This window comes from Pseudophryne corroboree, chromosome 4 (genome assembly GCF_028390025.1).
Source record: "Pseudophryne corroboree isolate aPseCor3 chromosome 4, aPseCor3.hap2, whole genome shotgun sequence".
NCBI classification, from domain to species: domain Eukaryota; kingdom Metazoa; phylum Chordata; class Amphibia; order Anura; family Myobatrachidae; genus Pseudophryne; species Pseudophryne corroboree.
The window spans coordinates 176,802,856-176,820,527 of NC_086447.1; the positions used below are offsets into that span (position 1 = coordinate 176,802,856).

Genomic DNA, 17,672 nt, shown 5'->3' on the forward strand with positions numbered 1-17,672 from the left:
TGTTGGTCTGTAAGCACTGAACTGGACTCATACGGCAGTATCACTGGACTGGTGGGTATAATGTGGGCATGCTTTCACAATATTGCTGCTGTCTGTCTGTGATGGGGGGAGGGAGGGTATGATAGCGCCTATGTCAAGACATAGGTGCTATCATACCCTCCCTCCTCCCCATCACAGACAGACAGCAGCATTGTCAAAGCATGCTCCCTGCCATCTCTGCTCTTAATACTTAATACACCCCCTGCTGGGTCCCCCGCCACGCCCCCTGCCCTCAATACTAATTTATTCACTGCCATGCTCAGGCTGCCGCACCCCCGTCCCCGCCGCTCCCGCACGCCGGGTTCCTGCACTGCCCCCTGCCCTCAACACTTATACACTTTTATTCTCCTGCCGCAGCCCCCCCCCCCCCGCGCCGGGTCCCCGCCGCACACAGCCATGCTCAGGCTGCATACATGCTGCCGCACCCCCTCCGCTCCCGCCCGCCGGGTTCCCGCACTGCCCCCTGCTCTCAATGGTAACTTGCCGCACCCCCCCCCAGCCGGGTCCCCGCCGCTCTCACCCACCTATTCAACACTGCAGGCGGAGGGAGACACAGGGAGGGAGACACAGTAAGGGTGACCAGACCACTGACCAGCCTAAGAGGAGCTACTCCCCTTCTTCACAGGCAACCAGTGACAGTGCGGGGGAGTCACATGACTCCGGGAAAGGGAAAAAAAAAATTTTTTTTTTTTTGTGTTCATATGTGCGCTGCGGGCGGGCGCGTCGGCGGGCCATGGAAACCATAGCAGCGGGCCACCTGTGGCCCGCGGGCCACGGGTTGAAGACCCCTGCTCTACACCCTTTAGATTGTAAGCCTGCGAGCAGGGCCTTCCTACCTCTATGTCTGTCTGTTATTACCCAGTTTTGTCTTATCACTGTTGTTTCCAATTGTAAAGTGCAACAGAATATGCTGCGCTATATAAAAAACTGTTAATAATTAATAAAAAAAACCATATATATACCCTGAGGCTTTCACATAGCCAGACTGAAATAATTCACTTTGTTTGTCTCAAACTCTACCATTAACAATATGATCTCACTTATATGGAGATGAGTGTACTCTATAGCAAACCCACAAGTGTATCCTCTTCTATGTGCACAGAATTGTTGATATTAGTACTTTGTTCACTTTATGCATGTATATGCAGTGGTGCAAGTAGAAATATTTTCTTAGTGGTACGGAGTGCCTAAAAATGGGTGTAGTCATGTGTTGTGAGGGAGCATGGCCACATGTCACTAGTGGGAGTGGCTACATGACACGCGGACAACACAGACCCTTTTCTTTGGACTCTGGGGGCAAGGCTAGAAATATATGGTAATGCCTCCAGTATAATAAATACATATAGTAATGCCCCCAATTTGATAACAATATATAGTAATTCCCCCAGGATGTTTTGTGGTGCATTATAATTGTGGTAATGGCGGTCAGGGGTGCAAAGTGTGTAGCAGGTGGTACTGCGTACCCGCTGCCAAATTCTTAAGGGTACTCCGTACTCAAGCATACCCGCATACTTGCACCACTGTATATATGTCATTTAAATGAAAGTGTTGCTCAAGTCCATATGTTTTCTATAAAGAGTTGCTTAGATGTAATGAAGAGTTTGCTTGAGTCATATAGTTCCATTATACGTTATGGGGACTCCTTTAGTAACAATAGGATTTTAATACCTACCGGTAAATCCTTTTCTCTTAGTCCGTAGAGGATGCTGGGGACGCTTCAAGAACCATGGGGTATAGACAGGATCCGCAGGAGACATAGGCACACTTTAAGATTTTGATTGGGTGTGAACTGGCTCCTCCCTCTATGCCCCTCCTCCAGACTCCAGTTTAAGTAACTGTGCCCAGGGAGACGGACATTTAGAGGAAAAGAATTTATTGTTAACTAAGGGTGAGATACATACCAGCTCACACCACAAACACGCCGTACAACATGGCATTAACAGAATTCCAGTCAACGGCATGAACAAAATCAGCAACAGGCTGACCATAACTGAAACACAACCTTTGTGAAACACAAGCAATAACTATGAAAACAAGTACTGCAGATAGTGTACGCACAGGGACGGGCGCCCAGCATCCTCTACGGACTAAGAGAAAAGGATTTACTGGTAGGTATTAAAAGCCTATTTTCTCATACGTCCTAAAGGATGTTGGGGATGCTTCAAGAACCATGGGGTTTATACCAAAGCTCTAGAACGGGCGGGTGAGTGCGGATGACTCTGCAGCACCGATTGACCAAACAAGACGTCCTCCTCAGCCAGGGTATCAAACTTGTAAAACTTTGCAAAGGTGTTTGATCCCGACCAAGTAGCCGCTCGGCAAAGCTGTAATGCCGAGACCCCTCAGGCAGCCGCCCAGGAGGAGCCCACCTTTCTGGTAGAATGGGCTTTTACAGATTTCGGTAACGGCAATCCTGCCGTAGAATGAGCCTGCTGAATCGTATTACAGATCCAGCGCACAATAGTCTGCTTAGAAGCAGGAGCCCCAATCTTGTTGGGAGCCCACAGGACAAACAGAGCCTCTGTTTTCCTAAGCTGCGCCGTTCTGGCGACATATCTTCAAAGCTCTGACCACATAGAGAGACTGACTCCGCCAGGGCGTCAGTAGCCACTGGCACCACAATTGGTTGGTTTACATGAAATGATGAAACCACTTTTGGTAGAAATTGTTGACGAGTTCTCAACTCCGCTCTATCAGCATGGAAGATTAAATAGAGGCTTTTGTGAGACAAAGCCGCCAACTCAGATACCCGCCTTGCGGATGCCAAGGCCAACAACATGACTACTTTCCAAGTAAGGAATTTGAACTCAATCTTACGTAACGGTTCAAACCAATGAGATTGCAGAAACTGCAATACCACATTAAGATCCCACGGTGCCACTGGGGGCACAAATGGAGGTTGGATGTGTAGCACACCTTTCACGAAGGTCTGAACTTCTGGAAGGGAGGCCAATTCTTTTTGAAAGAAAATAGATAAGGCCGAAATTTGTACTTTAATTGAGCCCAACTTAAGGGCCGCATCCACACCTGCTTGCAAAAAATGGAGCAAACGCCCCAGCTGAAATCCCTCCGTAGGAGCCTTCTTGGATTCACACCAAGACACATATTTTCTCCAAATACGGTGGTAATGCTTTGCCGTTACTTCCTTTCTAGCCTGAAGCAGAGTGGGAATAACTTCACTGGGAATACCCTTTCTGGCTAGGATATGGCGTTCAACCGCCATGCCGTCAAACGCAGCAAGTCCTGATACACGCACGGACGTTGTTGTAACAGGTCCTCCCGTAGAGGAAGCGGCCAGGGATCTTCTATGAGTAACTCCTGAAGATCTGGATACCAGGCCCTCCTTGGCCAGTCTGGAACAATGAGTACCGCCTGAACCCTTGTTCTTCTTATAATCTTTATCACCTTTGGAATGAGTGGAAGTGGAGGGAACACATAGACCGACGGAAACACCCACGGTGTCACTAGGGCGTCCACCGCTATTGCTTGAGGGTCCCTTGACCTGGAACAATATCTCTGAAGTTTCTTGTTGAGGCGGGACGCCATCATGTCTATTTGAGGAATTCCCCAACGACTTGTCACTTCTGCAAAGACCTCTTGATGAAGACCCCACTCTCCTGGATGGAGATCGTGTATGCTGAGGAAGTCTGCTTCCCAGTTGTCCACTCCTGGAATGAAGACTGCTGACAGCGCGCTTGCATGTCTATCCGCCCAGCGAAGAACTTTCGTGGCCTCGGCCATCGCCGCTCTGCTCTTTGTTCCACCCTGGCGGTTTATGTACGCCACTGCTGTTCTGTTGTCTGACTGAATCAAGACTGGCAGACCGCGAAGAATATGTTCCGCTTTCAGAATGCCGTTGTAAACGGCCCTTAATTCCAGAATGTTTATGTGCACACAAGCTTCCTGGTTTGACCATTTTCCCTGAAAATTCCTCCCGTGTGACTGCTCCCCAGCCTTGGAGACTTGCATCCATGGTCACCAGAATCCAATTCTGAATCCCGAACCTGTGTCCCTCCAGAAGGTGAGAACTGTGCAGCCACCACAGAAGGGAGATCCTGGTCCTGGAAGATAGGATTATTTTCCGGTGCATGTCCAGGTGAGATCCGGACCACTTGTCCAACAGGTCCCACTGAAAGACCCTGGCATGGAACCTGCCATACGGAATGGCCTCGTAGGCCGCTACCATCTTCCCCAGCAGCCGAGTGCATTGAAGAACTGAAACTTTTGCTGGTTTCACAATCTGTTTTACTATGTTCTGTATTTCCAGAGCCTTTTCCACTGGAAGAAAAACTCTCTGTAATTCTGTATCCAGAATCATACCCAGGAACGACAGGCGTGTCGTCGGAACCAACTGTGATTTTGGCAAGTTTAGGAGCCAACCATGTTGTTGCAGAATCGTCAGTGAGAGCGCAACATTTTTCAGTAATTGCTCCTGGGATCTCGCCTTTATGAGGAGATCGTCCAAGTATGGGATAATTGTGCCTCCCCGCTTGCGCAGGAGAACCATAATTTCCGCCATAATCTTGGTGAAAATCCGTGGTGCCGTGGACAGACCAAATGGCAACGTCTGAAATTGGTAATGACAATCCTGAGTTGCAAACCTCAGGTATGCCTGATGTGGAGGATATATGGGAACATGTAAGTAAGCATCCTTTATCTCGACAGACACCATAAAATCCCCCTCTTCCAGACTGGAGATCACTGCTCGGAGAGATTCCATTTTGAATTTGAACCTTTTCAGAAAGAAATTTAGGGATTTTAGGTTCAGAATCGGTTTGACAGCCATCCGGCTTTGGGACCACGAACAGACTCGAATAAAAACCCTCCCCCTGTTGTGATGGGGGTACCGTGACAATGACAGCTTTAGTATCGCTGCTCATACCACTTCCCTTTCTAGCTGAGAAGCTGGCAAGGCCGATTTGAAAAATCGGTGAGGGGGCACGTCCTGAAACTCTAATTTGTACCCTTGGGTTACTATTTCTAATATCCAAGGATCTAGGTCCGAGCGCACCCAGACCTGACTGAAGAATTTGAGACGTGCCCCCACCGGTGCGGACTCCCGCAGAGGAGCCCCAGCGTCATGCGGTGGATTTGGTAGAAGCCGGAGAGGACTTCTGCTCTTGGGAACTTGCCACAGCCTATGACCTCTTTCCCCGTCCTCTACCTCTCGCAGCAAGGAAGGAGGACCCTCGTCCTTTCTTGAATTTATTGGGCCAAAAGGACTGCATCTGATAGTGGGGCGTTTTCTTTTGTTGTGCAGGAACATAAGGCAAAATTGACAACTTACCCGTGGTAGCCGTAGATACCAGGTCAGTGAGGCCGTCACCAAACAAGACACTACCGTTAAACGGGAGAGACTCCATAGCTTTCTTTGAATCAGCATCAGTATTCCATTGATGAATCCACAATGCCCTTCTAGCCGAGACAGCCATGGCATTGGCCCTTGATCCCAAAATGCCAATATCCCTTGCAGCTCCTTTTAAATATGCTGCAGCGTCCCTGATATGACCCAGAGTCAAAAGCACGCTATCCCTGTCTAGGGAGTCTATCTCAGATGACAAGTTACCTGCCCACTTTTCAATAGCGCTACTCACCCATGCCGAAGCAACGGCAGGTCTGAGTAGCGAACCTGTAGTGACATAAATTGATTTTAGTGTATTTTCCTGCTTACGATCCGCAGGATCCTTTAAGGCAGCCGTGTCCGGAGACGGAAGCGCCACCTTCTTGGACAGACGCGATAGCGCTTTGTCCACCGAGGGGATTGACTCCCACTTTTCCCTGTCCCCAGAAGGGAACGGATATGCCATTGGGATTCTTTTGGGAACCTGTACCTTCCTGTCAGGATTTTCCCAAGCTTGTTCAAAAAGAGCGTTCAGTTCATGAGGGAGGACACGTTACCTCAGGTTTCTTTCCTTTAAACATACAGACCCTAGTATCAGGAACAGTAGGGTCCTCCGTGATATCTAATACGTCTTTTATCGCCACAATCATGTACTGAATACTTTTGGCCAGTTTCTGATTTAATCTGGCACCACTATAGTCGACACTGGAATCAGAGTCCGTGTCGGTATCTGTATCCGCTATCTGGGTAAATGCACGTTTCTGTGACCCCGAAGGGGTCTGAGCCTGTGACAATGCATCTTCCATGGATTTCTTCCATGTCTGGTTCTTGGACTCTGATTTATCTAATCTCTTAGTCAACCGAGCCACATTTGCATTCAAAACACTCAACATATTTACCCACTCAGCAGTCGGCGGTGCCGACACGGTCACTTCCACAGTCTTTCCTGTCCCCACACCGGCATCCTCCTGGGAAGAGCACTCAGCCTCAGACATGTCGACACACACGTACAGACACCTGCAATCACACTGGGCTATAGGGGACAGACCCACAGCAAAGCCTGTTAGAAAGACACAGAAGGAGTTTGCCAGCTCACAACCCAGCGCCCTACCCGGTACTGAGACATTACATACAATGCCTCAGACCTGCTAGCGCTTTAATAATAAAGATAAAAGACCCAAATCTACTGTGCCCCCCCCCCCCTTTGCACCCTGTTACTTGTACAGCAGTGTGGAGGTCGAGGCCAGCGTCTCTGCAGCTTCTGTGAAGAGAAAATGGCGCTGGTTAGATCTGAGAGGGCTAAGCCACGCCCCCTCATCGGCACGCTTCAGTTTAGCTCAAATCCATATATTTATACTGGCGGGGGATCTATATTTAGTGCCTAGACACTTTTAATATATGTATTTGCCAGTGTTAAGACTTCAGTATTCATGCTGCGCAGGGCGCCCCACCTGCGCCCTGCACCCTGCAAGTGCCGCTGTGTGTGTGTGGGAGCATGGCGTGCTGCGCGGTACCTCAACACTGAAGTCTTCTGCCTTCACTGAAGTCTTCGTTTCTTCTTATACTTACCCGGCTTCTGTCTTCTGGCTCTGTGAAGGGGGTGACGGCGCGGCTCCGGGAACAAGCAGCTAGGCGCACCAAGTGATCGAACCCTCTGGAGCTAATGATGTCCAGTAGCCTAAGAAGCAGAGCCCTTGAACTCAGAAGAAGTAGGTCTGCTTCTCTCCCCTCACTCCCACGATGCAGGGAGCCTGTAGCCAGCAGGTCTCCCTGAAAATAATACACCTAACAAAGTCTTTTCAGAGAAACTCAGTAGAGCTCCCCTGTGTGTGACCAGTCTCACTGGGCACAGAATCTAAACTGGAGTCTGGAGGAGGGGCATAGAGGGAGGAGCCAGTTCACACCCAATCAAAGTCTTAAAGTGTGCCTATGTCTCCTGCGGATCCTGTCTATACCCCATGGTTCTTGAAGCGTCCCCAGCATCCTCTAGGACGTATGAGAAATGGGGCTTATGTAATAGTTGCCTTTGCATTGTAAATAAATGTGGTAAATGACCCGCGCTAAAAAAGTGTGGAGCTGCTCCTTTAAATTCGTAATAACAGTAAATAGATAAAAACAGGAGCGCTAGAAAAAAGAGAGAGATTAAAATAATGAATTAAATAAAAAAGTTGCAAACACCTGTGAAAAAAAGAAAATTATTAATTAATAATGTTTACAGCACTTCTGTGCTGATGTAAATGATTGCCACTTTAAAATAAGGGCATACTTGCTGGAATTCCCTTACAGTCTGCATCTCACAGGAAAGCCCCCATGTCTCTCTCAGGGGTAGATGTATGAACTGTTTTTCTGTGTAAAAACGGTAACTGCGCACGCTATTTGCTGCAGTTACCGCACCTCCCGATGTATGAATGAGGATTTGGTTGTTTTTTTCGTGCTGCGCTATGGGCCCCTCCCCTTTTCGCCGTCACCACCCTCTAGCTGGCGGCGGCAGGACTTACCAATGTATGAAGGGCTTTTTCGGATCTCCACTTCGGCGCCTGCAGTCTTCGACTTCGCTGTTGTTTTCCATGCGGTGCGGCTCCCAAATGTATTTTTTTCTGCCGGCGGCCATGTTTGTTTGTGATATTTTGAATAAAGTTAATTGTAACCCGCCACCTCGGCACACATCCACGGCATCACAGGACAGAGGACACGCATGCGCACTACTACAGGAGCGGAGGACAGTGGGAAGGAGGTCTCGTGTGCATGCGCAGACCCACACCGACAGCCGCAAGGACACAGGAGCACACTTCACCAGTGGGCCAACATAGCGCAGCGGTAAAAGACCTCACCAGGGGGACATACATTCAGGTGAAGTGCGAGAGCATATCGCCGGTAAAAAACTGCGATATGCTCCAGCATCCATAACGCACCAAAAATAAAAATGTATACATCTACCTGTCAGTACTTTACTACAGAGTCTGCTGAATGGATGTAGGTGTGCTCCAGTTACTGCTCTTTCACTGTAAAAGCTGGCCTATGTATGCCTATATCTGTCTGTCTTTTTATACATAAACCTTGTAAGTGAGCACTTTAGTTGCTCCTGGGTTTAGCTATGCTGAAAAAAAAATAGTGCAATTCTGAATTAGCCACAAGTTGAGCGTGTTGCATCACTTATTGAGAAATGTAATGCCCAAGGAAGATGGAAGTAGTTTGTGCATTGGGTGACATACGTCATCCCGACAGCGGCATCCCACCTGCCAGAATGCTTGCGGGATGGCTGTGCTTGCCACACTGCAGGCTCGGTGGCTCATTGCGCGCGCCACAGGAGCTATTACCACTCTATGGGAGTCGTGGACACACACGAGTGGGAATAGTCCTGGTGCTCCAGCATGGTCGGCTGTTGGGATTTCGGCATTGATATCCTGAACAGCCGGCATTTTAACTGCATCCCTGTGTATTATAATGCCAAATGACATCCCACAGTAGCTCTCTATACTACATGAGATACTTATTTGCAGCTTGTTGTATAGAATGACAACATTTAACAGTATTTTGAAGAGCCCGCACTAGCCCTAGCCTTTGTACTGTCAGTGAGATGTGCAAGGTGCTGTGTGCTTATCTCACTGGAACAAAGGGTACTAGTGTCTATAGGCTGATGCTCCCACAAATCTTCACTCGGGCGCTATCATTGGTGGCCAGTGGGGATCTCCAGCTTATCTACTGCAACAGCTTCACCTTCACTTCCCGCTGGCTATGGCTCTTAGGGATGGCCATCAGTCGTATGTGGCATCCATCGATGGTTACCATCAGTGACGTGCAGTGAGGTACATAATGTAACTGGGAAGGCACTGGCTAGTGCCAGAGCCAGATTTACACACACATGTATGAACCCCAGGAGGTGCAGCTGTATATACTGCTGGACATTTGGTGAGTTTTGATCAGTGATGTGCAGACAGGCAGGGGAGGCACTGTCTCATCTGTCCTACTCCAGTATACTCCACAGTTTTGACTATAAAAAGTATTAGAATGATACAACAAAGATATTTAGAATATCTTCTTTGTATTCTTCATTTAATTTTCATCATCAAAACCATCGATGGCCAGTAACTATTCAGAATGTGATGAAAGTCTTGGTTCCTTACTGTCTTTCCTACTTCAGAGTTCAGAAACTGAAAAGATGTTAGTATTATTTTGTTTAGAAAATTTATAGAATCTCCGTATTTATCTAACTGTTTAATAATCTCGCAATTGGTGAAATAAATTTCCCATCAAAAGGAAGTTCCTACAAACATAAAAGATGTATTGTAGGTAACAGAAACCCGGATTCTAACACTTACTCCTGCACAGTACAGTAGCACGCAATATAGTATAGTATGTACTAAACTTGATGATGCCCAACTCTTTGTAAGGAGGCGTAATTTAGGTCTGGATTTGTGTAAGTGCCTCATACAGTATGTCCGTGCCTAGGGTAAAAGACAAGATCACTCCGCTCATTATATGAAGTAAGGACCTCATTTAAGTGGTGCCGCCCTACGACTGGTAGAGATTAAAGTTCTCGCCTTTTATGTGTATGCCAATATTAATGTACCAAGTACCTATTAATAAAATCATTACAGGACAATTGGACATGGAATAATATAAGTAATAGTGCATAAAACAGACAAAAACATAAGAAAACCTTTGGTCAGAAATTAATAAATGATATATGTGTCTGCGGGGTAATATAGTACAGGTGAGCACATATCTACCACATAACTTACCTGCTGTTGATGTTTGAGTCAGTACTTCTAAAAGGATAACCCCACTTCTCTCTGGTGCCATCGTTCACCGTGTATAAGCAATATGGACCATGGAAAAGTCCAGCTACAGATGTTAAAAGGGAAATTGCAGCTCCAACCATAGCCACGGAAGAGAAAATACCAGACAACAGCATCTGGAGCAACAAAGATATTATTTATCTCATGTGGTTTCATTAGAGTAATATTCCATTCCCGTTCAATGTGGAGATGACTTGTGGTGCCGCTGGCACTGTTTCCACACCATCACAATGACAACTCTCCCCCCTCGCATCTAACGTAACTGACCCCTACGAATGCTATCTCGTAATTTTGATACATTGTGGGATCCTTTTGTAATTTTACATCTAGTTACTATTATTATTCTCACCACTTTTGGTAAATTGGTCATTTGCCTGCTGAGTGTACAAAATAGGAAATAAACAGCTTAATCAGACGTATGCACTAATGGGTTATAAGCACAAGCATACATAGCTAATACAAATATACATTACATGGCCAAAAGGATGTGTCCACCCCTTCTAACTCGTGTGCTTGGCCTTTTCAGGGACATCCATAACTAATTGGACACAGCCATACAATCTCTATAGATAGACACACACTAGCAGTAAAGGGTTGTACGGAAGGCGCTAGTGACCATATTGTGACATGGGCACAGAATGCCGCTTTCCAACAAGTCAGTTTGTCACATGTCGGCCCTGGGGAACTGGAAATACTGAAAATGTAAAGTGGGAGCATTTAGGAGCAACAGCGCAACCCTGCAACGCTTGGCCAGGCAAGCTCTCAGTTTGGGACTGCTAAAAGCTGAAGCAGATGGCATGTAAAGTTCCCCTGTCATTGGTGGCAACAATCCCTACCGGATTCCAAACCTCCTATGGAAGCAACATCACAACAACGGATTATCTTGGGGCATGATGGAAGAATCTAGGTTTGGCAGCTGTGGATTCTAGGAGAACATTTCCTACTAGATGTGTGCTCACAACTGGAACGTCAAGAGGATTAACAGCTTGGGTCCCTTCGTTCCAATGATGGGACATCTCAATGCAACAACATACACTGCCATTCAGCTTTGTGCCACTAGTTTAGGAAGGATCCTTTCCTGTTTCAGCATGACTTTGCTGGTGTGCCTAAGGATTCAGTGACCATTGCATGAACATATACTACAGCAGTGGTTCCTAAACTTTTGTGAATTACGGTGCCCTAGAGTATCAGAATGCTTTTCATGGCACGCCTAGGTCAAAAGTTTCTTATTGAGAAACCTAGAGAGAAGTATTAAATGAAGTAAACTGTGTTTATATGTCATCCTTAGGTTTAATTGTGTGGTGAGGGACAGGATTCATTTTTGTCTGTCCACATATTTTATGACTGAAAATGTCGCTAGAACCTGTGAAAAACCACAAAGGACTTTGTACCCATACGTCGCGCGTGCGCATTGCGGTGCATACGCATGCGCAGATTAACAGATTTTTACACTGATCGCTATGCAGCAAACAACTGCAGCTAGCGATCAACTCGGAATGACCCCCTAATTGCGGATACTGGAAGCACGTCTAACATCAGCATAGTTGTTATGGCCTCAGTAATCCGCTTTGCAACAGGATGACTGCTGTCATATTTCATCTTCCTCGCAAAGGATTGTTGGACAGTCAATTGCTTAGTTGAAGTAGTAGAAGTGGTCTTCCGACTTCTTCTCTGGGAATGACGATCGACTCCCAGCAGCAACAACAGCAGCAGCAGTAGTAGGCGTACCACTCAAGGATCCTCCGGAGGAATCCCGGATAGGAGAGGACTCATCAGTCATGCCAGTGACATGGCCTGCAGGACTACTTAGGTTCCTGACTGAGGAGGACATTGACGTTGAGGGAGTTGGTGGTGTGGATTACAGGAACTTGGGTACAACAGGAAGAAGGGATTTAGGTGTCAGTGGACTGCTTACACTATTACCCAAAGTTTTTGAACTTGACAATGATTTATGATGAATGCGCAATAGGTGACGTATAAGGGAGGATGTTCCTAGGTGGTTAACATCCTTACCCCTACTTATTATAGATTGACAAAGGCAATACATGGCTTGACACCTGTTGTCTGGATTTTTGGAGAAATAATTCCACACCGAAGAGATGGGTTTTTTTTTTTTTTGCCCAGGCATGATAATGGGCTTTTTCATCCCATGGACAACAATTGTCTCCACTGGTGCCTTATTCAAACAAACCACATCACCATCAGAATCCTCATCATCAACCTCCTCCTCAGCGCCTGCTATACCAATATACTCCTCATCCTGGTGTACTTCTACAGTGACATCCTCAATCTCAATATCAGCAACTGGACTGGCGGCGCTCCTCCCAGCACTTGCAGGGGGTGTGCAAATGGTGGTAGGAACCTTCTCTTTCCATACAGTCTTGGGAAGGTCATGCCTAGACATAGCAACCGTGGACACACTTAGACTCTCCTTGGGGATTTGTGATATCTCTGAATGCACAGTTGTTTTTCCTGTGCTTTAATAAGCTTCATTTTTTTTATTTTTTTCAAGAGGGAGGAGGGTTTCTATCCTCATGAGAAGCTGAAACACCAGTCATGAACATAGGCCAATAGCCTTAGCCTTTCCTTGTCACTTCGTGTCGTGAATGGCATTTTACGTTTCTCATCAGATCTTTTTTTTTTTCTTCTGATTATTAATTTTTGCTTCTTGGACTTTACATGCCCTCTATGACATTGGGCATCGGCCTTAGCAGATGACGTTGATGGAATTGCATCATCAATGTCATTGACTGGTGGCAGTAGCAGCTTCAGCACTAGTACTAGGAACTGGAAGTGGTTCCTTATCTTCCACAATTTTTTTCCTCCAAATGTTAGTTCTCCATTTTTACAGGACAGCACCCCTTTATTATTACAGCACACAGAACAGTGCCCCTTTATTTTCAAATCACTACTGTAATTTTACAGCATACAAGACAGGGCCAGTGTACTTTTATTTTAACAACAGCACCCCTGTATTTTTACAGCATACAGGACAGGGTCAGTGTACTTTTATTTTAACAACAGCACTCCTATATTTTTTCAGTATACAAGACAGGGCCAGTGTGAATTTAATTTTAACAACAGCACTCCTGTATTTTTAAAGCATACAGGACAGTGCCAGTGTACTTTTATTTTAACAACAGCACCCCTGTATTTTTATAGCATACAGGACAAGGCCAGCACCCCTGTATTTGAACAACACCCCTGTAATTTTACAGTATACAAGACAGGGCCAGTGTAATTTTATTTTAACAACAGCACCCCTGTATTTGGGCCAGTGAACTTTTATTTTAACAACAGCACACCTGTAGTTTTACAGCATACAGGACAGGGCCAGTGTACTTTGATTTTAACAACAGCACACCTGTAGTTTTACAGCATACAGGACAGGGCCAGTGTACTTTGATTTTAACAACAGCACACCTGTAGTTTTACAGCATACAGGACAGGGCCAGCACCCCTGTATTTGAACAATACCCCTGTAATTTTACAGTATACAAGACAGGGCCAGTGTACATTTATTTTTAACGGCACCCCTCAATTTTTACAGCATACAAGACAGGGTCAGTGTACATTTATTTTCACTGCACCCCTGAATTTTTACAGCATACAAGACAGGGTCAGTGTACATTTATATTCACTGCACCCCTGAATTTTTACAGCATACAAGACAGGGCCAGTGTACATTTATTTTCACTGCACCCCTGAATTTTTACAGCATACAAGACAGGGCCAGTGTACATTTATTTTAACTGCACCCCTGAATTTTTACAGCATAGACAGGGCCAGTGTACATTTATTTTCACAGCACTCATGAATTTTTACAGCATACAAGACAGGGTCAGCACCCTTGTATTTTCACAGCATACAGAAGGACAGTGCCCCTGCCCCCTGTATAACACAGTAACAGCCAGGACAGCAACACCCATGTACAGCTGCTGCACCCCTAACAGCACATGAAACACCAGTGACAGCCAGGACAGCACCCCTAACATCACAGGGACACCACAGTGACAGGACAGCACCCCTAGAGAGCACACACGGACCCCGCCCGACGCCACCACCCACAGGGAGAGACAGAGGTCTGTCTCCCTCACTCTCCAAGTCCAGAGTGAAAATGGCGGTGACGTGCGGCTCTTTATATGGAATCCAAAACCAGCGAGAATCCAACAGCGGGACATTGATGTTTTGCCTCGCTCTGGGATCCGAGTCTGGCAGGAAGTCCTGAGCCGGACTTGGTTCCCAGCGTGGATTGTGAAGTTCGGGGGGTAGGAGGAGGGGGAGGGGGGGGGGGGGGGGGGGGGGGGAGTTCGGTACTCTGAGAACCGTACCCGCTCATCCCTAGTTCATGTGTAACATTATTGATACATTTCTGGAGAACATCTGAAGGAAAGCTTCCCCACCACTTACATCACAGCGAGGTCCACAGCAGGACAATCTTTTCACTCTAAAGCCGGCGACTGTGATTTGTATACCAGCCAGTAACACCTAAAAGTAAAAATAAATTATAATAAAGTTACTTTATGCAGTGTAAGCAGATTTTATAATATGCACATTATCTATGATGATCCTCAGCATTGTTATTGATGTGGTTCTTTACATAATGAGGGCATTAATAAATGTTATGCTGATGTAACTTTGGGGCCTATGTACTAAGCCTTAGAGAGAGATAAAGTGGAGAAAAAGACAGTACCAGCCGATCAGCTCCTGTCATGTTTCAAACACAGCCTGTAAAGTGGCACTTAGGAGCTGATTGGCTGGTTCTCTCTCTCTCTCTCTCCAGGGCTTAGTATCTCTATTCCATACCGCAGAGGTTCCCAAACTCCACCATTACACTCCAGGTTTCAAGGATATCCATGCTTTAGTCCAGATGGTTAAATTAACTGATGTACTAATTAAGTCACCTGTGCTCAAGCATGGATATCCTTAAAACCTGGACTGTAATGGGGCATATATACTATGTGATGCTTCATATACTTTACATTCATTGAAAGTAACACACTTGCAGCAGATAATGTCTTCAATTCAGGGCGTTTTAAAGCAAACTTCCCAAAAGAACAGTACATACATTTTCATACTTTTCTCTTGTTTTCTGTATGGAACTATAAGTCTCAGCATTGTAGCACGTCTCCTTATGTTTAGAGTTAGGGTTTCGCAGCCTCACGGCAGAGTTGACTAGTCTCCTGCTGCTGCCCACCCACCTCCCTCCAACTCAAGTGGGCAGCCAAAAACAGCAGGGGGCGGGCCATGATGAAGCCTCCTCTGGGACATAGATTAGTAGGATGTGCCAAAATTTAAAAGGAAGTGCATAAAATATTCCAGATCACCACCAACCCGGTTTGCAGCTAAAATTCATAGTTCAATATAGAAAAGACTTCCTCACTTCCACACAAACTTTCACCTATTTCCCTCCTAATACAAACCCCCAACACTGCTGACTAATCACTAGCTGACTGATATAAATCATGTACCTGAACTATATACACATTTCTTGTAGTCTCTGCAAAAGCTGGATGCAACTGCCAAGTAAATGAATACACAGCATTAGCAGTTTCATGAGTGACCTATAATGTCAACATCAAGGGGATTACTTTATTAAGCAGCGCTTTTGAAAGCTGACGGGATCCGGCAAGGAAGGAAACTGACGCCAGGATCCCGACAGCGGGGATACTGTCAGCGAGCGCATAGTGTCCCCTTGCAGGCTCGCTACACTTTGGGTCCGGTGGCGACCGCCGATATTTCACCAGGTGTCAGGATTCCTGCGTCTGTATCCTAACAGCCGGGATCCCGACATCCGGTAAATAGACTGCCTCCCCTCTGTGGTTTCAAATGCTGAATTTAAAGGAGCAAAAATATTAAACTGAACACCAATTATTTGTATTTAATATTAATTTCCTTTTTAATCCAGCAGCTACTTTGAAAAGCAGCGTCTAGTGAATTTACCCCCAAAAGTCAACCTGAGACCACAACGTGACACAATGGGGGGAATTCAAATGTTTGAAAAGTCGGTTGGATGTCTGTTTTTTCTGTCAATTAGATAGATAGGAAAAAACAGACACCCAACTGACTTTTCAAACAATTGAATAATCCCCAGTGAGACCAAAATGCTTAGTAAGCAGAGAACTTGCAGATGCAAAGAGAACATTGTGAATAGTTCAATACTCACCAGGAGTCCCCCTGCCCAAACTCCCCGCACGCTTCCAGCATATTCGCTGATTTGGTTCTTTCTCAGGTACAAGCCATCAAGGTTGGGGTAGAGAAGGAAAAGGTTTGCAGCAATAGAAAGCAGAGCCAGGAAAACGAGGCAGAGGCCAATACTACGGGCACACCTCTCTACGCACATGTCTTCAGAAGCATAAGACTGGAAGTATGAGGAATACATACAACAATCATTTATTACCACATATTTAAATAGTGCACACATATTCTGAAGCGCTTTACAGAGAATATCTAGCCATGTGCATAATATAAATGCTCTTCCACTAAGCAATTTTCTGCACATATCGCAGGGTACTATCAACAAAACAAAATATAGTTTGCACAATTCAATGATATTATAAAAGGTTTAATCACACTTACAGTAGGTCATGTGTTAAGTCTATATTGCATGAACTATGTAAGGTACCTGTCCCACATAATGAAGCCAATTTTGGGGTTTTTACTGAAAATTTTAACGTGTTTTTATTGTCCATATATTATTATTCATTTGGTGTACCAGAGCTGCTGCACCATGTCCTGGCTTTGTAACAATAAAATAATGACTTATTCATAGTTATCACCTACTCTGGAGGTCCCAACTAAAAGCTGTGATGTCTGCCATTGAGATCCGTGTTAACTTAAAGCATAATTCTAAATTAAATAGCAAAACGTTGCGGCTGTGGGTTTTACTCACGGTAAAGTGGAGCATGGCCTAGTTTGCAGATGATATCCCTTTCAGACATAAGAGCAGGGAAATACATGGATATGACCCGGGTCAATAAACCCAGGAATTTCCCGGGTCTCTGTCTGAGACCCCCAATTCACACTGCACCAAAAACCCAGGATGGACAGAAAGATTTGAGCAAGCCTACATCCATAGAAGATCAGTGGTAAGTTCTCGAAGATGTTTGGAACAACATCCTTGCTGGAGTTCTTTGTGCAAGTGTACCTAGAAGAATTGATGCTATTTTGAAGGCAAAGGGTGGTAACACTAAATATTGATATGATTTAGATTTCTCTTCTATTCATTCAGTTTGCATTTTGTTAATTGCTAAAATTAAACTATTAACACTTCTATTTTTGAAAGCTTTCTTACTTTGCAGCATTTTTTAACACCTGCCTAAAACATTTGCACAGTGCTGTATATATATATAGCTAGTGATGGGTCCGGCACTCCAATAACTGTACACAATATGTCCCTGGTGCCTTCACTGTCTACAAGGGTAAATACAATAAAGCGCTGTGCGGCACTCAGGATTTGAAGAAATAGTCACCACACTCTGCCTCTCAGGATG

At 45.6% G+C, this 17,672-nt stretch overlaps 1 protein-coding gene across 1 annotated transcript in view; it reads right to left on the minus strand.

Annotated features, from left to right (window-relative positions):
• The window catches only part of TM4SF19 (transmembrane 4 L six family member 19), a 54,105-nt gene extending 36,785 nt beyond the window's left edge, over positions 1-17,320 (minus strand). The window contains exons 1-3 of the mRNA XM_063915571.1: positions 16,346-17,320; positions 14,590-14,667; positions 10,123-10,295 (exon numbers count right to left, since the gene is read on the minus strand). Coding sequence (XP_063771641.1) covers positions 10,123-10,295; positions 14,590-14,667; positions 16,346-16,681 — 587 coding nt within the window. The 5' untranslated portion in view covers positions 16,682-17,320. The remainder of the gene's footprint in view (positions 1-10,122; positions 10,296-14,589; positions 14,668-16,345) is intronic.
• Positions 17,321-17,672: the final 352 nt, after the last annotated feature.